The sequence below is a fragment of the Bos indicus genome, chromosome 26, assembly GCF_029378745.1.
Source record: "Bos indicus isolate NIAB-ARS_2022 breed Sahiwal x Tharparkar chromosome 26, NIAB-ARS_B.indTharparkar_mat_pri_1.0, whole genome shotgun sequence".
NCBI classification, from domain to species: Eukaryota; Metazoa; Chordata; class Mammalia; order Artiodactyla; family Bovidae; genus Bos; species Bos indicus.
Window position 1 is genome coordinate 24,870,439 of NC_091785.1, and position 22,537 is coordinate 24,892,975.

Here is a 22,537-nt window from a genome sequence, read left to right on the forward strand (position 1 = left end):
CAGTCCAGATCTCTTGTCTTCCTATGTTGTATTTCTTAGAAGACTCTCTTTCTGTTACTTCTGCCCTGGTCTTCGGCCTCTGTGACCTTTGCTCCCCATGTGTTACGCCTGCCTTTCTGACCAAGGTTGCCTGGTCCTCACAGCCCAACCCAGAGGCCGTGTTCAGTCTTCTGTTCCTGTTTCTTCTCTTGATATCTTCTCTTTGATATCACTGACCATTCAAAGCATTCCTGCTTTTTTAGACATCTTTTTTACTCTCCCTCATTCTCTTTCTCTGGGTCTCTCTCACTTACCCACCCCTTCTTTGCTAGTTTTCTCAAAACTCTGCTTGCCCTGGCCCTCCCTGTAAGCCATCCCAGCCGATGAATCCACCTTCGTGGCTTTGGGCAAGACCCATCTCTAGATCCAACATGCTCTGCAATTCTCAAGTCTGAGAACTTACTTTCAACTCCTCTTCTAGATATTCCCACAGGGCTTCAACCTTAACATTTCAGGAACCCACTGAAGGTCAGCAGAGAATGTAGTAACAGTTCCCTGCCTTCTCTATCCTCCCCTTTCCCAGCCTCTTTGCCTCTACTGCCATCACCCTCCAGACTCCGAAGTGTCCATGTTAAAGACTCTGAGGTCCTCTTGGCTCCTGTTCCTTCTTTCCTCACTTGTCTGGTCATTCACCAAATCTCCCTGGTCCTACCTCAGAACTCTCTTCACATCTACCCACTTCCCCATTCTAGCGATCTTGGGTCCAGCTTTCTTCATCTTCTGCTTGTACTGGGGCTTATTCTGTTCTCTGATTTCCTGCTGGAGTTATTCCTCTGAAAACAAACCCAGACATGGCTCATCCTTGGCTCCCAGTTGCCTAAGGATGTGGTCCCAAACCACGTTGCCAACCTACACACCCAACCTTTGCTCTCTCTTCTCCCCTCACCTTCCCAGTGCACCTGCTGAATTGGACTTCACTTCAGTTCAGTCCCTCAGTCATGTCTGACTCTTTGTGGACTGTAGCATGCCAGGCCTCCCTGTCCATCACCAACTCCTGGAGGTTACTCAGACTCATGTCCATAGAGTCAGTGATGCCATCCAACCATCTCACCCTCTGTTGTCCCCTTCTCCTCTCACTTCCAATCTTTCCCAGCATCAGGGTCTTTTCAGATGAGTCAGTTCTTCCCATCAGGTGGCCAAAGTACTGGAGTTTCAACTTCAGCATCGGTCCCTCCAATGAACACCCAGGACTGATTTCCTTTAGGATGGACTGGTTGGATCCCCTTGCAGTCCAAGGGACTCTCTCCAACACCACAGTTCAAAAGCATAAATTCTTTGGTTCTCAGCTTTCTTTATAGTCCAACTGTCACATCTCTACATGACTACTGGAAAAACCATAGCTTTGACTAGACGGACCTTTGTTGGCAAAGTAATGTCTCTGCTTTTTATTATGCTGTCTAGGTTGGTCATAGCTTTTCTGCCAAGGAGCAAGCGTCTTTTAATTTCATGGCTGCACTCACCATCTGCAGTGATTTTGGAGTCCAAAAAAACAGTCTGTCACTGTTTCCACTGTTTCCCCATCTATTTGCCATGAAGTGATGGGACTAGATGCCATGATCTTAATTTTCTGAATGTTAAGTTTTAAACCAACTTTTTCACTCTCCTCTTTCGCTTTCATCAAGAGGCTTTTTAGTTCTTCTTTGCATTCTGCCATAAGGGTGGTGTCATCTGCATATCTGAGGTCATTGATAATTCTCCCAGCAATCTTGATTCCAGCTTGTGCTTCTTCCAGTCCAGCGTTTCCCATGATGCACTCTGCATATAAGTTAAATAAGCAGGGTGACAATATACAGCCTTGACATACTCCTTTCCCGATTTGGAACCAGTCTGTTGTTCCATGTCCAGTTCTCAATGTTGCTTCCTGACCTGCATACAGATTTCTCAGGAGGCAGGTCAGGTGGTCTGGTATTCCCATCTCTTTCAGAATTTTCCACAGTTTGTTGTGATCCACACAGTCAAAGGCTTTGGCATAGTCAATAAAGCAGAAGTAGATGTTTTTCTGGAACTCTCTCGCTTTTTTGATGATCTAACAAATGTTGGCAATTTGATCTCTGGTTCCTCTGCCTTTTCTAAAGCCATCTTGAACATCTGGAATTTCACAGTTCACATGCTGTTGAAGCCTGGCTTGGAGAATTTTGAGCATTACTTTACTAGTATGTGAGATGAGTGCAATTGTGCAATAGTTTGAGCATTCTTTGTCATTGCCTTTCTTTGGGATTGGAATGAAAGCAGACCTTTTCCAGTCCTGTGGCCATTTCTGAGTTTTCCAAATTTGCTAGCATGTTGAGTGAAGCTCTTTTACAGCATCATCTTTTAGGATTTGAAATAGCTCAACTTGAATTCCATCACCTCCACTAGCTTTGTTCATAGTGATGCTTCCTAAGGCCCACTTGACTTCACATTCCAGGATGTCTGGCTCTAGGTGAGTGATCATACCATCGTGATTATCTGGGTTGTGACGATCTTTTTTGTATAGCTCTGTGTATTTTTGCCACGTGTTCTAATATCTTTTGCTTCTGTTAGGTCCATACCATTTCTGTCCTTTATTGTATTCATCTTTGCATGAAATGTCCCCTTGGTATCTCTGATTTTCTTGAAGAGATCTCTAGTCTTTCCCATTCTGTTGTTTTCCTCTATTTCTTTGCATTGATCACTGAGGAATGCTTTCTTATCTCTCCTTGCTATTCTTTGGAACTCTGCATTCAAATGGGTATATTTTTCCTTTTCTCCTTTGCCTTTTTCTTCTCTTCTTTTCATAGCTGTTTGAAAGGCCGCCCCAGACAACCATTTTGACTTTTTGTGTTTCTTTTTCTTGGGGATGGTCTTGATCACCGCCTCCTGTACAATGTCATGAACCTCCGTCTATAGTTATTCAGGCACTCTGTCTATCAGATCTAATCCCTTGAATCTATTTCTCACTTCCACTGTATAATCGTAAGGAATTCTATTTAGGTCGTACGTGAATGGTTTAGTGCTTTTTCTACTTTCTTCAATTTAAGTCTGAATTTGGCAATAAAGAGTTCATGATACGAGCTACAGTCAGCTTCTGGTCTTGTTTTTGCTGACTGTATAGAGCTTCTCCATCTTTGGCTGCAAAGAATATAATCAATCTGATTTCGGTATTGACCATCTGATGATGTCCACGTGTAGAGTCTTCTTTTGTGTTGTTGGAAGAGGGTGTTTGCTATGACCAGTGCATTCTCTTGGCTAAACTCTATTAGGCTTTGCCCTGCTTCATTCCATATTCCAAGGCCAAATTTGCCTGATAATCCAGGTATTTCTTGACTTCCTACTTTTGCATTCCAGTCCCCTGGGTAAAGCGTCTACCTGCAATGCAGGAGACCTGGGTTTGACCCCTGGGTCAGGAAGATCCCCTGGAGAAGGAAATGGCAACCCACTCCAGTACTGTTGCCTGGAAAATCCCATGTAGAGAAGCCTGGTAGACTACAGTCCATGGGATCGCAAAGAGTCGGACACAACTGAGCAACCTCACTTTCACTTTCACTTTCCCCTATAAGGAGAAGGACATCTTTTTTGGGTGTTCTGGAAAGTCTTATAGGTCTTCATAGAACCATTCAACTTCAGCTTCTTCAGCATTACTGGTCAGGGCATAGACTTGGATTCCTGTGATATTGAATGGTTTTCCTTGGAAATGAAGAGAGATCATTCTGTCATTTTTGAGATTGCATCCAAGTACCTTGGACTACCTTTCCTCTGTTCTATCACTGAACCTTGGCATAAAAAACTCTTCTTTTCTCTCTCTGCTTGGAGAAAAATCCTACTCATTCCTAAAGGGACAGTTCAAATGACATTTTTGTGAAATTTCCCCCACTCCTCCAAATCAGAGTTAGTCACTCCCTGCTTTTATTGGCCATAATACTTTGTCAAAATTTTCTATCATCTTTGTCTCTCAGTCATGTGATCATAAGTTTAGGTAGAGAGAGATGTTTTCTTCCTCATTTGTCTTACTATTCATATCCAAATGCTGCGCACATCCTGGGTCCTTGATCAGGGTTGGGATATGCACAATTTTCAAAAATTGAGATATGGTTGATGTACAATATTATGTGCATTTCAGGTGTACTACATAGCGATTTGACATTTGCATATATTATGAAGTGATCGTGACACTAAGTCTAGTAACCATCTGTCCTCACACGAAGTTGTTGCAATGTTATTAACTAGTTTCCTTGTCCTGTATGTTATATCCCCATGGCTTATTTGTGTTATAACTGGTGGCTTGTAACTCTTAATCCTCTTCAGCTAAGGATCCCTCTAGCCCCCTCCCCTCTGGCAACTACCCACTTGTTCTTTTTATCTATGAGTTTATGTTTTGTTTTGCTTGTTTTGTTTTTCAGATTCTACCTTTAAATGAGATCATATGGTATTTGTCTTTCTCTGTGGGACTCATTTCACGTAGCATAATGCCCTCTAGGTCTATCCATGGTGTTGTAAATTGCAAGATTTTATTTTTCTCATGGCTAGTAATATCACTTAGTATACATATAAGGCATCTTCTTTATCCATTTATCTATCAATGGACACTTAGGTTGCTCCCATAGCTTGGCTATTACAAATGATGCAGCAATGAACGTTGGTGTGCATATATCTTTTCAAATTAGTATTTTTGTTTTCTTAAGGTAAATACCCAGAAGTGAGATTGCTGCATCATATGGTAGTTCTATTTTTTATTTTCTGTGGAACCTCCGCACTCTTTTCCAATTTACAAGTTGGCTGCACCAATTTATAGTCCCACTAACAGTGCAAAAATACTCCCTTTTCTCCACATCCTCACCAACACTTTTTATTTATAGTCTTTTCTGATGATAGCCATTCTGAGTTGGTATCTCATTGTGGTTTTGGCTCAGAGGTTAAAGTGTCTGCCTGCAGTGTGGGAGACCTGGGTTCAATCCCTGGGTCTGGAAGATCCGCTGGAGAAGGAAATGGGAACCCACTCCAGTATTCTTGCCTGGAGAATCCCATGGATGGAGGAGCCTGGTGGGCTACAGTCCATGGGGTTGCAAAGAGTTGGACATGACTGAGCAACTTCACTTTCTTTCACTTAATGGTTTGTGATGTTGAGTATCTTTTCATGTGTCTGTTGGCCATCTGTATGTCATCTTTGGAAAAATGTCTATTCAGGTCCAGTGTTTTCTAACTGAGTCACTTAGTTTTTTATTTTTTGATGTAGAGTTGTATGCGTTCTTTGTATATTTTGGATATTAACCCGTTGTTAGATTTATCATTTGCAAATATCTTTTCCCATTGAGTAGATTGCCTTTTCATGTTTGTTGATAGTTTACTTGTCTGTGCAAAAGCATTTTAGTTTGATGTAGTTCTGTTTATTTATTTTTGTATCTCTTGCTTGAGGAGATAGATCCAAAAAAAAAAAAAAAAAAAGTTTGCAAAGACTGATGTCAAAGAGTTTATTGCCTGTTTTCTTCTAGGAACTTTTATGGCTTTATGAGAAACTACTTTAGTTTGATTCTTTTGCAGGCGCCCTGTCCAGTTTTTCCAGCACCATTTATTGAAGAGGATGTCTTTTCCCCATTGTATATCCTTGCCTCCTTTGTCATAGTTTAATTGACCATACAAACATGGGCTTATCATTATCTCTCCTTCTAATCTAAATGATAACCTTTCCAGGTACATAATTCTTGATTGTTTAAGTTTTATCCTTTCCTCACTTTGAATATATTGTGACACTCCCTTGTGGCATGCAAAGTTTCTTCTGAAAAGTCAGCTGAAGTTCCCATGTATATAACTAGTTGCTTTTTCCTTGCTGCTCTTAGTATACTCCTATTATCTTTAATTTTTTCCATTTTACTTGTAGTGAGTGTATCTTGCTATGGTCCTGTTAAGATTGATTGTTTGATACTACTCCCTGTGCTTCCTGGACCTGGCTGGCTGTTTTCTTTCCCAGGTTGGGAAGTTTTCAGCTATTATTTCTTCAAATATTTTCTCTGCCCTTTTCTCACTTCTCCTTCTTGGGACCCCTATAATGCAAGTGTTTTTAACTTGTTGTTATACAAAATTTCTCTTAAACTAGTACTCATTTATTTTTTTAATTAATTTTTTTCTTTTTAGCTTTGGTAATTTCTACTACTCTGTCTTCCACTTTATCATTCCTTTGTATCATCTAATCTGCTGTTGATTCCTTATGGTGTTTTTTTTTTTTTTTTAAATCCCAGTTTCACTTTCATGCTTTGGAGAAGGAAATGGCAACCCACTCCAGTGTTCTTGCCTGGAGAATCCCAGGGATGGCGGAGCCTGGTGGGCTGCCGTCTATGGGGTCGCACAGAGTCGGACACGACTGAAGTGACTTAGCAGCAGCAGCGGCAGCATTGTATTCTTTGTCTGTGTTTGATTCTTTATATTCTCTAATGCTTTGTTGAAATTTTTACTGCATTCATCCATTCTTCTATCAAGTTCAGTGAGCATCTTTACGATTATTACCTTGAGTCGTTTGTTGAATAGATTGCTTATCCCCACTTCCTTTAGTCATGTTTCTGAGGTTCTGTCTTGTTCTTCCATTTGGAATATATTCCTCTGTCTTCTCATTTTGCTCAGTTCTCTGTGTTTGTTTCTATGTGTTAGGTACATTGGTTATCTTTTCCAGTCTTGGGAAAATTGCCTTATGTAGGAGATCTCCTTTGGAACAACACACTCCCCTCTGGTCACCAGAGCTGTATGCTCTAATGGTACCCCCATGTGGACTGTGTGTGTCCTCCTGTGTAGCAGGGCTGACTGCTGTGGGCATGCTGGTAGGTGGGGGTGGTCCCTGGCCAGGCTGGCTGTGAGGCCATTCCTCATGTGGTGATTGCCAGTCCCCTGGAGGGCAGGCTTCCCATGTGGTTGGCTGCACAGTCTGGGGATCGCAAGGCTGCTGCCGACCAGCTGGTGGGCAGGGCCAGGACTCTCTATGGCTTGATGCTTGACTGGATGAATCTACGAGTGAATGTAATCAGTGTGGAGCTGAGAAGGACCTTAGGATGATCTCAAATCATCCTGACCATGCTGTTAAAGTCACTGTCCTTGTCTTGATGGGACTGCTTATCTCCACTTGTGGTTATGCTCTCCACCAGGAAAAGGAGAAACTGTATGTGGAACTAAAGCACATCCTGGCCCGGCAGCCTGGGCCCGAGGCCGCGGAGCAGCTGCAGATCTATCGCCACACACTGCGCGAGAAGACCAAGCAGCTTAAAGTAAGTGGGAGCCTCTGCGCCTTCCTAGCTGAAGGATGGCCACACTCTGGGGAACACCCCTGGACAAGTCCACCGCCGTGGCCCTAGAAGCCAGTCTCCCAAAGGCTGCACTCCATTGAAATCAGCTTTTTTAGTGCTCTAGTCCCAGGCAAGCCTCAAAGCTACCCCTCTGCTCCTAGACTAATAGACTCCCACAAAACAGGTAGACGAACGAGTGGAGAAACAGTTGGAGAGAGGATGATGGCAATGGAATGGAAATTTGGGGAATAGGGTTTGTGTGGATTATCTCAACACGATTTGGAAGATTTGCATCTCCCAAATATTTTAACACTATGGCCCACTGAAGCAGACCACTGTGTCAGAGCAGGTTTTTACTATTCATCTACCTGAAATAAATGTACACAAAGCACAGGCCACTCTCCTGTCCCCAAGGGCCTTGCTTCAAGACTGTCTAAATAAGTAGCCATGAAGGGGAAGTCAAATCATTTTAGGATTCCGTTAGCATAAGTTCTCTTCTAAGTGACACAAGAACCTTAGCTGGGGCGATGAAATGTTTTACAATTACACATTTTAAAGTTTTCTCAAAAACTGTGTGTTCCCACTCTATTTTCAGCTTTACCTCCTAAAAAAGTACTTAGATATTCTTGGCATGCTAGGGAAGCCTTCTACACACACATGCACAGACTATAGCATATGCTAGCTGAATTCTGGCATTTACCTGCTCAACGATGGTAATAGTCATTGCCTTTCTGCCTGGGGTAAAATAGATGCTGTGAGACTAATATGGTACTAATCCTTTCACAAAGAGAATGTTGTAAAATCACATCCTTTTACTTTAAAAAGGCAGATGAAACAGAAGTGTAATGAGAGCATTAATTTTCAACTTACCACTCTAAGCATTCGTTTTACATGAGTATCCTGAGACATAATTTGAGTTTTGTAAGAGGCATAATCTTTTGATTATTTTCATCCCTTTAAACAATTGAATATAACAAGCAAAGTAAAAACTTATTTTCTCAGAAGTTGGGTGTAGATTAGAAAAGCACATGTTTCTCTTTACACTACTGTCAGATGGGCACTCTTAGCAATGGGTTGCATTCAGTGGTTCATAGGAGGGTTTTGTCACTTTAACCCTTTATCTCAGGGTGTACGGATATTTTCCTCTGAATGACATGTGACCCCTAGTGGAAGATACAGCAGTGCATAGTACCAAGCCTGCCCATCAATTTGTCCTCATGATCTGGACTCTGTTAAGAAATTCCACATTCATTATTTGGAAACAAGGTCTTTGTTCCTAAGTTCAGTTCAGTTCAGTCGCTCAGTCGTGTCCAAGTCTTTGCGACCCCATGAACTGCAGCAGGCCTCCCTGTCCATCACCAACTGCCAGAGTCCACCCAAACCCATGTCCATCGAGTCGGTGGTGCCATCCAACCATCTCATCCTCTGTCGTCCCCTTCTCCTCCTGCCCTCAATCTTTCCCAGCATCAGGGTCTTCTTAAATGAGTCAGCTCTTCACATCAGGTGGCCAAAGTATTGGAGTTTCAGCTTCAACAGTTTAACTATGAAGGCAAATTTTCTTCCAACATGAAAATCATTTTCTCTAGCTTATGATAACATGGTCAGAATCCTTAGTCAGATAGGATAGGTAGAATCACAACAGTTAAGAGGAAGGAATTCAGAAGCAGTGTGTATGAGTATGTGAAGTTGCTTCAGTTGTGTCCGACTCTTCAACCCTGTGGACCACAGTCTGCTAGGCTACTCTGTCCATGGGATTCTCCAGGCAAGAATCCTGGGCCAGGTTGCCATGCCCTCCTCCAGGGGATCTTCCTGACCCATGTCTCTTACATCTCTTAGCATTGGCAGGTGGGTTCTTTACCACTAGTGCCAGCTAAGACACCTGTTCAGAAGCAGATGAACACTCAAAAGATAAAGATCGCCTTTTATGTAAATATTAAAAAATAGAGAGCTAGAGGAAAGACAGTTGCATCTATTACATGTTCCTTACAACGATAGCCTCCCCTTTTCCCCCTTGATTTTTGTTGGGGGCACCCTTCACTTGAGCATCCTTACACATCTGTTTAGATGAGTAAATGCCTTCTTTTTTTGTCCAGCCTGAAACCAGTAGCATCTACTGAACACAACAGAGCAAGAGGCAGGAAATTAGGCTTCCTAACACAGCCCCTCACATGTAGTACCCTCCCCCATGCATACGTCATAGCCCTCTGCATCTTAGAGGTAAATATCCCAGTGCTCCGATAAAGAGAGAACCTGTGAATAGTCCCAAAGGGTGCAGTAAAGAGGTGATTGACATTCAGCAGAACAACAACCTTGGAAAACACATAAATTGAGTGCCTACTTAATGCTGGTGGTGGCAGGATGATTCTGAATAGTTTTTACAATAATCCTTGGATGAATCACACTGCCTAGTAATGACTTTTCTGAACATTTTAAAAAAGGCTTTAAGAAGCAATTTTGTAGTATATATCTGGGAGTTTTTCTTTTTTTGACTCTCAATATTCTTGAGTGCATTACACCATTCATATGTGAGCCTGTTTGGATGTGCCTGATAGCTCTCCTTTTAAGCAGGGGAATGAGGTTTCATTAAGTTGGTCATTGGATTATGAGTCTTCAGAATGTTCATCAGATTTTTACCCAGATACAGACCTTGAACTGGTAGAAGCGTGCAGATTAACCATTAAATCTGGGCATGGTTTTGTATTTCTAGCCTCACCAAGGTAAGTGGCAGCAGATTAAAAAGATTTTTCAGAAAAGGATATTGTCTCACCATGTATCTTCTGTTAATGCTGCTTTATCTGTCATACTAGGTTTTGTCTTCAGAGCTGAATATGTATGAGTCACAGAGCCAAGAATACAAGTATGAGATCGAAAAACTTAGCAACGAACTGCTGAATTTAAAGAAGAAATACCTTGCTCAGAAACGTAAAGAATACATTCAGAAGTAAGAATTAGTCAAATGTTCTAGTTTTGTTGTGCCTTTTAACTGCTGATGAGAAAAATAATTGTGGACAGCTACAGAGTCACAGACCTCACTGGGGTAAACAAAGTCAGGGCTGAGCAAATAACTTTCTGCAGGATCACCCAGTGGGTTGTTGGCAGAGCAAGATGGGTGTCTTGTCTGACTTGACCCCTCCTTAGGACCCTAACAGGGATCCATTAATATCAGCTCTCTGGTGGACCTCCTGTGGAGCAGAGGAAACCTAGTGTGATGTTTTCCCCCACGTTGTTCTCACGGTTTGGGGCTGTGCCTGCAAAGGAGGTTCACAGTCACCGTGGCATGGGCTGAAGCACACTCACATTTAAAACCACAGGTAATTTTGTTAAGAGGTCTGGGTTTGCTAAAGCTGTGCTTTCTAATAATGTAGCTCAGTTCAGTTCTGTTCAGTCGCTCAGTCGTGTCCGATTCTTTGCGACCCCATGAATTGCAGCACGCCAGGCCTCCCTGTCCATCACCAACTCCTGGAGTTTACTCAGACTCATGTCCATTGAGTCGGTGATGCCATCCAACCATCTCATCCTCTGTCGTCCCCTTCTCTTCCTGCCCCCAATCAGAGTCTTTTCCAATGAGTCACCTCTTCGCATGAGGTGGCCAAAGTATTGCAGCTTCAGCCTTAGCATCAGTCCTTCCAAAGAACACCCAGGACTGATCTCCTTTAGGATGGACTGGTTGGATCTCCTTGCAGTCCAAGGGACTCTCAAGAGTCTTCTCCAACACCACAGTTCAAAAGCATCCGTTCTTCGGCACTCAGCTTTCTTCACAGTCCAACTCTCACATCCATACATGACTACTGGAAAAACGATAGCCTTGACTAGACGGACCTTTGTTGGCAAAGTAATGTCTCTGCTTTTGAATATGCTATCTGGGTTGGTCATAACTTTCCTTCCAAGGAGTAAGCGTCTTTTAATTTCATGGCTGCAATCACCATCTGCAGTGATTTTGGAGCCCAAAAAAATAAAGTCTGACACTGTTTCCACTGTTTCCCCATCTATTTCCCATGAAGTGATGGGTTCAGATGCCATGATCTTCATTTTCTGAATGTTGAGCTTTAAGCCAACTTTTTCACTTTCATCTTTCACTTTCATCAAGAGGCTTCTTAGTTCCTCTTTACTTTCTGCCATAAGGGTGGTGTCATCTGCATATCTGAGGTTATTGATATTTCTCCCAGCAGTCTTCATTCCAGCTTGTGCTTCTTCCAGCTGGACCACTGTAATTATGAGCAGTTCACACACACATGGTTTTCACCTATGTTTTAGATAAACTGTTTCTGAACCATCTCTCTGTCTAGTGCCTGACTTCTGTATCTGATGTAGGGTATCAGCATGGGACGCCTTTCTTCTAGGAGATGATATTGCACGTGTCAGGTGAACATTTTGGGTTTCAGGATGGCTATATGCCCAAGAACAAATGTTCTCTTTACTTTGTTATTGTTTTCCTAATCCTGGGGTGAATGAGGGGACCCAGATGAATCTGTAGGTTTGAACCTTGGCTATATGGCATTGCCTAAGTCATAGAGTTCATTCTGCAGAGGCTCACACTGGGAGTTGAAAGTCAGGCTTGGTGTGTCATCCACATGGACGTTTCAAGGATATGGTGAAAGAGGGTCTGAATGCATCCCCTGTGATTCATTAGTGGCAAATAGCTATTTAAAGTAGCTAGGTGCAAATTCATTTGCCAGTAAAAATCCACCCTTTTTGTAAATCAGAATATCCCCTCATTCCACATTTAGATGACAGTTCCTGGTTTCCTTTGGCCTTTTGATCCTCTCACCACACACACACACAGTTTTCTGGACAAAGAGAACATACTGACTGACAGAAGGATGCCCCTCTGATAGCTCTGTTCAGTTCAGTCGCTCAGTCGTGTCCAACTCTTTGTGACCCCATGGAATGCAGCATGCCAGGTTTCCCTGTCCATCACCACCTCCCAGAGCTTGCTCAAACTCATGTTCATCAAGTTGGTGATGCCATCCAATCATCTCATCCTCTGTCATCCCCTTTTCCTCCTGCCTTCAATCTTTCCCAGCATCAGGGTCTTTTCCAAGGAATCAGTTCTTTGCATCAGGTGGCCAAAGTATTGGAGTTTCAGCTTCAGCATCAGTCCTTCCAATTAATATTCAGGACTGATTTCCTTTAGGATGGACTGGTTGGATCTCCTTGCAGTCCAAGGGACTCTCAAGAGTCTTTTCCGATACCACTGTTCAAAAGCATCAATTCTTTGGTGCTCAGCTTTCTTTAAGGTCCAACTCTCATATCCATACATGACTACTGGAAAAGGCATAGCTTTGACTAGACGAACCTTTGTTCGCAAAGTAATGTCTCTGCTTTTCAATATGCTGTCTAGGTTGGTTACAGCTTTTCTTCCAAGGAGCAAGCATCTTTTAATTTCATGGCTGCAGTCACCATCTGCAGTGATTTTGGAGCCCAGAAAAATAAAGTCTGATAGCTCAGCTCCTCCCAGTGGCCCATCCACTAGAACTGTGCTGCCCCAGGCAGTACACCACTTGTGGCTATTTATATAAAGTGAATTATAATTAAATCAAATTAGAAATTCAGTTCCTTAACTGCACTAGTCACATTTCACCTACTTAGTAGCTGTATGTGGCTAGTGGATGCTGTATCTGGCAGGCCAGGTACAGGGTTTTTCTACTTTCTATCATGGAAAGTTCTAGTACCCTGCTCTAGACTCTCTGCTTTTGCCTTGATACTTATTCCTTGTGATTGATCTCTCCAGAGGGCATCAATGGTGGTTCCATTTAGTTGGGATCCATAAACTGGAGGGAGACAGAAAAATATGAGTTCTTAGGAGGAGAACAGCAGGAAAAAAAAAAAAGATTAAGGAGCTGAAGGAAAATATGACCAGGCAAGAACAAAAGTGCTGAGATGGTTTAGACTGAAAGGAAGAAGGCTAAAGGGAGTCATTAGGATGGTCTATAAATACATTAAAAAGATCATGTAAAGGAGACATTATTCCCGTTAGTCGGCTTAGGTCAGGCCAGAAGCATTAAGCTTTGGTTCCTTTGGAGAGGAAAATTTAGGTTATTTGAGGCAAGAGAGGTCAGGAGGAGGGGGGCCTTGCCTGCATCTAACAATGGTCAGGAGGTAGACAAGTTGTCAGAGTACTTGAAGGCGTCTTCTTTGCTGGATCCACTCAAGGCTGAAGCTTTTGTCCTATTTATGGAGGATGATTTTTATAATAATGAAATCAATTCTGCTAAGAGACAGCTGAATTGATGAACCAATCCTCTACAGATTCTTTCCAAATGGAATAATTTAGAATAATCTCCACGGATATTCTCCTCACACATACTCTTTATAAAATAGCAACTCATATCATTTTTACCTTTTTGCTTTTTTTTTTTTTCATTTTTCTCAAACACCATTTTTTCATGCTCCAATCCTGACCTATATACCCCCACCCACCTATCCTTGACTCCCCTACTCTATACCCCAGGCTGGCCTGGAGTTTGCAGTACAAGTCAGATTGTTTTGCAAAAAGTAGAGTTTTCTTCTCTGAAGTAACTCATTTCTAGTAGTCAAATCTAATTGGTTTTAATCTTAGTAGTTTGCTCAATTTTTATTTTGAAAAAGGGACTCCAAAGATGTTTTTTATAAGACCCTAATTATACAATAGGTAATCTATATAACTGTAAGATACTTCTGCAGGAAACCTGAATGTGTGTGTGTGTGTGTGTGTGTGTGTGTGTGTGTGTGTGTGGAGGGTCATTTAAAGAAGATCTATATAGAAGATATATTGTAGATTTTAGGGAGTTTCTTCCTTTATCTATTGCAAAATGTACTATCTTATTTATATTTCTCAGTTTTTCCTGTATTTTAAACTATTTCTAATAATAACTGCTTCTCATCTAAAGTTATAGGAAAATTTGTATTTTATTAATGTCCAAGTTTGGTGAAAATGCCCTGTGTGTGTATGTGTGTGTGTGTGATAAATATTTATAAGTTTCCACTGAAACGGAAACTTTTATAAAAGTTGATAAATGATGAATTAGTCATTATAATTGAGCCAAGAGAAAGATTCCTCTGACTGATCTTTGGAACTAAACAAATGCTTTATAAAATAGGAAGATGATTACAAGTCAGGAGCCTCTGGGCCCCAGCGCTTGAGCTATAATGAGGCCTTCTGTCTGTATTTAGATCAACATTAGGAAGGCCTGTTTAATTGTGTCTTTCCCTAATTCTATGTGTTATCAGTAACACCTAATTACATTTAAACCACCACCTTGTCTCAAACTGGAAGCTTTGATCAAAGCAGTTTTTAGTGGTTAACTCACCCTAAGAACTTAACACCAAACTTAGAAGAGGAAAAAGAAAGTTAACTCTCAGCTCCTCTCTTACAGAAACAAGGACAGAATAAGCATGGAGGACACCTTTTCAATGGCCAAACCAAGTGGCCCTCGTTTTACTGGGGGTGGATTTCCCCTTAGCAAGTCATCCAAGGCGAAGTCCTAACTTGAAGCTGCTGGCTGGGTCCTTCTGAACAACTCATTGGAATTCACTCTGAAACATTTTGGAGGAATCTCTTGGAAACCCCTTGTATCATGACATTTAGGGAAATCGGTCCTCAGATTCCAGGATGGAAAGAAACGCAGAACTATTATAGTCCTGTACATAGAAGAGTGATGACTTTCTATTTAATCCACATGGATATTAACAGAGTGTAATTAAATCTATTCAATCAGGTTGAATTATATCAATTCAACCATTGCATGAAGCAGATCTTTTGTTACTACCACATTGATTTATTTTGCAATGCACCACATCTAGATACTCCGTGTGGATGAAACTTTCGACCCTAATTTCTCTGCACAGACACCGGTGCATAGATTTTATATTTAAAAATGTTTTTTTTTTTTTTTTTTAATGCAGTGCATTCTTATTAATAAGAATCTATTTTAATTTTTCCTCATTAACAAGTCATTGATGAGATGAGAAAGGTGGACACTAAACTATTTAAAAAGTGTTTTGGAGTGATTTCTATGTGGAATTTCTTTTCAGGCCTGGCATATGAAAACCTATTCCAAAAAGACATGCGAATAAATACTTCATCATAAAAAATAAAAAGAAGCCTTGTAGAGATCTCAATCTTTGTTTTGGTAGAATATGTGAGGTTTAAAACTGCTGTGAGAAATGTTTAACACAAAGGTGTGACTCAGGACCAAGACTATAAAATGAGGGGTTTGGGCTGGTATCCTCTGAAAAGCTGTCCTTCCTAGACCTCACATTTGGAGAGCAGAGTTACAAGGGACAGAGAACTGTTTGGCTTCCAGGCTACAGGCCAGCATTTTCAGTAACTAAATCCATTGTTATTTTCTTTATTTTGAAACCACAGTTAGGTGGGCATCAGTTCAAAATTCCCCTGTTTAGAGTGTTCAGTGGTGTGGGACACCCTGGCCATCTTTCTCACAATAACTTGACCTCTGTAATTTTTAAAAAAATGTTTGAGGGGTAAGTAGCTCATGGATAAGCAAGGATAGTATAAGTGGATAATTTCATTTCATTCATCATGAGGAGCAGGAGACTTAAGGATCCCAAGATGTTTGTTTAGATTATCCACAGAGGTGGGAGTTTAGAGGGATCTAAAACCATGTTCTTCTGTCCCTCTTGGTTCACCACCAGAAGTAGACCCAAGGCAATGATGGCCATGAAAGTGATCCATTCTGCAGTGATCCCAGGAAACAACCTAAGCGTGGGGACGTGGGACACCAGGCTAAGGCGCGAAGTCAAGTTCTGCGGTTGCAGACTTTTGCTGGACCTTGCAGGGGCCTCTGAAAACAATGTAATCGCATCTCAGAGTTGGTCCCATCAGGGTGTGGGAGCTGGGGTATTTATACCCTCAGGCTTCCAGTCACTGACCAAGGACTGCTCTGGCAGGCTTCTTTTGGTCTTCCCTGCTGGTAGGCAGAGCAGATCTTAGACAAAGAGGTGGCAGTTGCTGACTGTTGAAAGCAGAAGTGGTTAAGTGCCAGGGAACTGAGTCAGGCAGCATCATCCTCTGCTGCTTCTCCTACATGATCCCAATTGAGATCTGCAGATGGAAATCAACCTCCAGGGTAGCTGGTGACCCTGTGATGAGCTGTGATCATCAGCAATTTGTATACCACGTGGGAGCATGAGGATGGTTACATACATGAGAGAATTTGCTTAGAAAACCTTAAACCTAAAGAATCACGATGGGGGCATTTCTATTTTTGAAAATCACAGATGCTGTCTTCCCTCAGAGCCAACCACCTGTATGCTAAGTCCCCTGTGTACACACCCTCAAGTTGTGAACTTTCAAAGATGTGAACATGTGTTCCTTCCGCATCAGACATGAGTGAAATTGCAGCTTGTCCTCTATCTCCTATTGCTGACAATCCTTCAGCTTTACCATCTCCCAGCTCCAGTTAGTAACTCTTCTTGCCTGTTCACTTGATGCCAACCCCTGTATGCCAGCTGTTGTACTGTACTACTGTACTTTTCAAGGTACTGTACTGTAAGATTAAAAATGTTTTCTTTATTTTTGGTGTTTGTTTTCTATGTATTATTTGTGTGAAAAGTATTATAAACCTGCTACAGTACAGTATCACATAGCCGATTGTGTTAGTTGGGTACCTAGGCTAACTTTGTTGGATTTATGAACAAATTGGACTTACATATGTGTTCTCAGAACAGAACTTGTTGGTGTGTAAGGGATTTGCTGTATTCTGTTTAGACAGAAGACTTTTGCAGGTAAGGTGAGGTAAGGCAGTTATGACATGTGCAGCGTTGGAGGGTTTTCCAGCTATTCAGGGACATTTTGAAGTATAGCCGTAACCAACTTCCTTCTGAGCCCTTGGGTGGCTTTATATTAGGTTCACTTCTCTAGGGATGGGGCTTCCCTTGTGGCTCAGCTGATAAAGAATCCACCTGCCATGCAGGAGACCTGGGTTCGATCCCTAGGTTGGGAAGATCCCCTGGAGAAGGGAACAGCTACCCACTCCAGTATCCTGGCCTGGTGAATTCCATGAACTGTATATGTAATCCAGTCGCAGAGAATCAGACACAACTGTGACTTTCACTTTCACTTTCTCTAGGGTCATGGGGTCTGTGATTCTTGTTCTATCGCAGTGTGGCAGAGACTCTGGAGACAGAGGCCAGGTTCAAATCCTGGCTCATTTTAACAACTGAATTGAAGATGAAATGAGTTAATGCTTGGAGCAATGTCAGGCACATAGTAATTGTTCAGTAAGTATCTACCATTATCATTACGTAAGAAATATCTTAAGTTTTGAAATTGAGAATAACAGTTATTACATAATACTTCACTATATCAATTATAAAGATGATTCTTTGTTTAGAGGGTGAATGGCATTAAAATGTCTGGAGGAAGTTATATTTGCTCATGTAATTTATAGTTTAGTATCTTGCAGAAATGCCATATTTGGGATTTCATGAAAACATCTGTTTTTTTTCCTTGTAGTTTTGATCTGGGGACAGATCCTTCACTTTCAGAAGTCAGAGCTTCCAGAGGGAAAGACCCTGGTGGCCTCTTGCTGCCATCTTCTTGTTTCTATCCACGTATGGAGAAGGGTGGTCAGCCTCTGCTGATGACCTCTGATTTTGGTCCCATCAGCTGAGATCACATAGGCTCTGGGAACTGACACAGCAGCTCTGTAAGCTCCCTGTGCTTATGTTCAAGAGGAGGAAGAGTAAATTAAGGCTAGCAAAAGGTGGGAGATACTGCTGCTACCTCTCATTTACTGTACGTCCTGACAGCCTAGGGTATTACAAGCAATAACTATTTAGGTACAGGTGTTGCCACTGTAGCCACAGTACGAAAATGAGCTATTAAAAACACTGAAATTTGCAGATCATTAAAGATAACTGTGAACTCACAGTGGGCTAAGGTGCTTTTAAAATCACAAATTTGAGCTGCACTGTAAAGCAACATTAGGAGATTATACAGTAGCGTCATGTTTACCCTGGGGTTTTGAGCATTTCAGAAAGGAGTCCTGTTGCTAAACCAGTCACTGACTCTCCACTGGGCTGATGGGGAGCTGGTATGGTTTCTCTGTTGGTGGAGAGAGACATGATAAAGGGGACTCCCTGGTCATTATTTGCTGATCATAGCTTCTCAGCAACTGCTGTTACAGCCAGGATTTTATTGTGCTTACCTCTGAAGAAATTGCTCAGAGCAAAGGTTTGTTGCTGTGATAAGCCATAGAGATGGAAGTGGCCATGCTAGGAGGAGACGGCAGCAACTCTCCTTGTGATGGGCTATAATTTTGCTATAAAAATTTATCCAGGGTTGATAACTATTGTTTGGTTTCCTGGTTTGCTCAACCAGATTCTGAAGTTTGACCTAGGCCAAGATACCCATCAGAAAATACCATGTCACGACTTTAGAGCAGAATGGCATTGCAGAGCCTAGACAATTTGAGGAAAGATATTCTCTCTCATGGGCTTCCCTGGTAGCTCAGTTGGTAAAGACTCCGCCTGCAATGCAGGAGACCCCGGTTTGATTCCTGGGTTGGGAAGATCCCCTGGAAAAGAGATAGGCTACCCATTCCAGTGTTCTTGGGCTTCCTTGGTGGCTCGGACAGTAAAGAATCTGCCTGCAATGCAGAAGACCTGGGTTCGATCCCTGGGTTGGGAAGATTCCCCTGGAGGAGGGCATGGCAACCCACTCCAGTATTCTTGCCTGGAGAATCCCCATGGACAGAGGAGCCTGGTGGGCTACAGTCTATGGGGTTGCAAAGAGTTGGACACAACTGAGCCACTAAGCACAGCACATTCTCTCTCATGATTGTATGGAGACCTAGTTGTAATAGGAGCAAAGGGAGGGCATTTTAGAATATTAAGATGGTAAAATAGTTTAAAAATATATCTCTCTATTTTCTTTGTAGTAGATAGGAAATATTTTTATGGCATTATCCATTTTTAACTTCTAATTCAATGCTGTTTTAGTATACCATTTCTCATATCTATTATTTAAAAGTTCCATTAGGGTTTTGAGACCCATTAGAATTTTATAACAGTATGAAATGTGATATCAACAGGTATACCATTTTTCTTTTTTATAATTAAAAATAGATTTCCTCCCCCGACTTTAAAGTACCTGATTAAAATACAGAATAGAAAGTTAGAGAATAAGCAAAAGAAGAAACAAGGCATCAATAATCACACCACCTATTGATAACTATTGTTTTCCTGGGCTAATACACGCCTCATTCACCTAGACTGACTGTACCAGTTATTTTTCCTGTCATCTGTTCTGACTAGTTGGTGCTTGTAATTCTCAATTATTAAATGTCTTGAACATTACCTTTGAAATACTATTATTTTATAATTTTGAATGTGTCTTTCTGGACATCTAAAATAAGTATATACAGATACATTTTGTTTTTAAAAATCAGAGATGTAATTGAGATACATATAATGAAAGCACTATTTTAAGTGTATAGTTTGGTGAATTTTGACAAATGCATATGCCCAAGTAACAAGTATCACAATTATCGATGCCCCCTCCACCCCAAGAATGCCCTTATGTCCCTTGGCAGTCAATATTCACAGCCCCATACAGCCTAAGCAATGATGGATCTGTTTTTCCATCATATACTAGTTATATCTTTCTTATATTTCATATAAATGGAATCATACAGTAGGCACTCTTTTGCACCTGCCTTTTTCCATGTACTTTAATGTTTGTGTGTGTGTGTGAGAGAGAGAGAGAGATTCACCCACGTTGTTTCTGTCAGTAATTCATTTTTATTGCTGAGTAATATTCCATTATATCAACAACACAATTTGTCTATTGATTTACCAGTTGATGAGGATTCGGGTTATTTCCAATGTTTAGCTATTATGAATAAAGTCTCTATGAATGTTCATTTTCAAGTGTTTATGTGAACAGATATTATCATTTCCCTTAGTAAATAAGAAGGAATGGAAATGCTGGATCAATTCAAGGGTTTTTATTGTTCAGTTGCTCAGTTGTGTTTAACTCTTTGTGACCGCATGATTACAGCCTTCCAGGCTTCCCTGTCCTTCACTATCTCCCAGTTTGCTCAAACTCATGTCCATTAAATCAGTGACGCCATCCAACCATCTCATCCTCTGTCGCCCCCTTCTCCTCCTGCCTTCAGTCTTTCAAGGGTACACATGCATTTAGCCTGATAAGAAACTGCCAAACTGTTTTCCTAACTGATTGGGCCATTTTACATGCCTACCAACAATGTGTGTAAATTCCAGTTATTCCAATCTTTGTCAATATTCAGAATTCTCAGTATTTATTTAAGCCATTCTATTGGATATATAGTGATATTTCATTGTGGTTAATATTTGTATTAGTATTTTCCAATGATGAATAATGTTAAGCACTTTATTCCATGTGGTTTTGGTCATTTGTATGTGAAGAGTCTTCAAATCTTTTGACCGTTTAAAAAACCTTTTTATTAGGTTGTAAAAGTTCTTTGTATCTTCTGGATACAGAATATTTATAAGATATATGTATTGCAAATATTTTCACTTGGTCTGTGGCATACCTTTTCATTTCTTAATAGTGTATTTTGAAGAGCAGACCTTTTGTATTTTATTGAGGTCTAATTTATCCTTATTTTTCTTTTGTAGTTTGTACTTTTCTTGTCCTAAGTAATTTTTGCCGACTCTAAGGTAGGAATGATTTTTATATGTTTTTATCTAGAAGTTTTATTACAGTTTTAGTTTTTATGTTATATTTATGGTCCATTTAGAGTTAATTTTATGTGTGGTGTGAGGTTAGAGTAGTGGTTCATTGTTGTTCCATATGGATATCCAGTTGTTCAGCACCATTTGCTGAAAAGACCGTCGTTTTCCATTGAATTACCTTGGCATATTTGTATTAATAGAAAATCAGTTGACTTTATTTGAATAGTCCTATATGTGAACTTTGTTCTGTGGTATAGTGCGATATGTATCTATTTTGATGACAATAAGTTTAAGTCTTGAAATTTAACAGTATAAGATCTTCAACTTTTTTCTTCTGTAGATATCTTTTAACTGTTTTTGGATTTATCTATATCTATATACACCTTAGAATCAGCTTAGTTTCTACAGAAAAACCTGCTGGGAATTTGGTTGAGATTGCATTGAATCTAGAGATCAGTTTGGGGAGATCATTCTGACAATATTGAGGCTTTCAATCCACAAACATGGCACATGTCCCCACTTATTTAAATTTTCAGTCCATGAACATGGCACATATCCCCATTTATTTAGATTAAAATTTTTTTCTCAGCAGCATTTTGTAGTCTTCAGTGTACAGAAATTGCACATTTTTTGTTAAGTTTATGCTTAAGTATTTTGCCATTTCTGATGTTATTGTAAATGATGTTTTGAATCTTATTTTCCATTTGTTATCAGTATATGGAAACACAACTGACTTTTGTATATTCCTTTTATATCTGAGGACAGTGCTAAATTAATTTGTTTTACAACTTTTTGGAAATAGTGTTTTCTACAGATGTAAACATGTTTTCTACAAATAAAGACAGTTTTTCTCTGTTTCTAATCAGTATGCTTTTTATTATTTGTTTCTTTGTTCATAACCACCATACTTGCATGGCTAGGACTTCAAGTATTTGTTAGATTAAAGTGGTGTAAGCAGCATCTGTGCCTTGTTCTTGATGTTAGGAGGAAGGTTTGATCTTTCATCATGAATTGTAATGTTAGCTGTAGGATTTTCATAGATGCCTTTTCTTAGGTTGAGGAATTTCCCCTCTATTGCTTGTTAGCTAAGTTTTTAATCATGCATGGATACTGAATTTCATCAATGCTTTTTCTGCATGTACTGAGTTAATCATACTTTTTTTCTCATTTATTTTTAAGGAAGCCCCTATTTATTTTCTTAACATGATGAGTTACTTTGACTTTCAAATGTTAAGCCAACTTGCATTCTTTGTGTAAACCCCACTTGGTCATTTTTATACATATCATCATCTTTATATGTTGTTGAATTAGATTTTATAGCATTTTGTTAATGATTTTTATAGCTATGTTCATCAGGGTTATTGGTCTGTAATTTTCTTATACTATCTCTGTCTGGTTTTGATTTCAAAGTTTTCTTGCCCTCACAAACTGAATTGGGAAATGATCTTTCTCCACTATTTCCTCAAATACTTTGTGTAGGACTGGTGTTATTTCTTCCCTAAATATTATACTTGATATTATTTTCCATTAAAGTTCTCTGAAATCACAATTTTTCTTATGGGAAGGTTTTACATATATATAGGGTTATTTGGGGACTTTCCTGGTAGCTCAGC

General features: G+C 40.5%; 1 protein-coding gene across 1 annotated transcript in view; it reads left to right on the forward strand.

Annotated features, from left to right (window-relative positions):
* Nucleotides 1–21,689, forward strand: part of CFAP58 (cilia and flagella associated protein 58) — a 116,520-nt gene extending 94,831 nt beyond the window's left edge. The window contains exons 16-18 of the mRNA XM_019953225.2: nt 7,125–7,244; nt 10,070–10,203; nt 14,618–21,689. Coding sequence (XP_019808784.2) covers nt 7,125–7,244; nt 10,070–10,203; nt 14,618–14,729 — 366 coding nt within the window. The 3' untranslated portion in view covers nt 14,730–21,689. The remainder of the gene's footprint in view (nt 1–7,124; nt 7,245–10,069; nt 10,204–14,617) is intronic.
* Nucleotides 21,690–22,537: the final 848 nt, after the last annotated feature.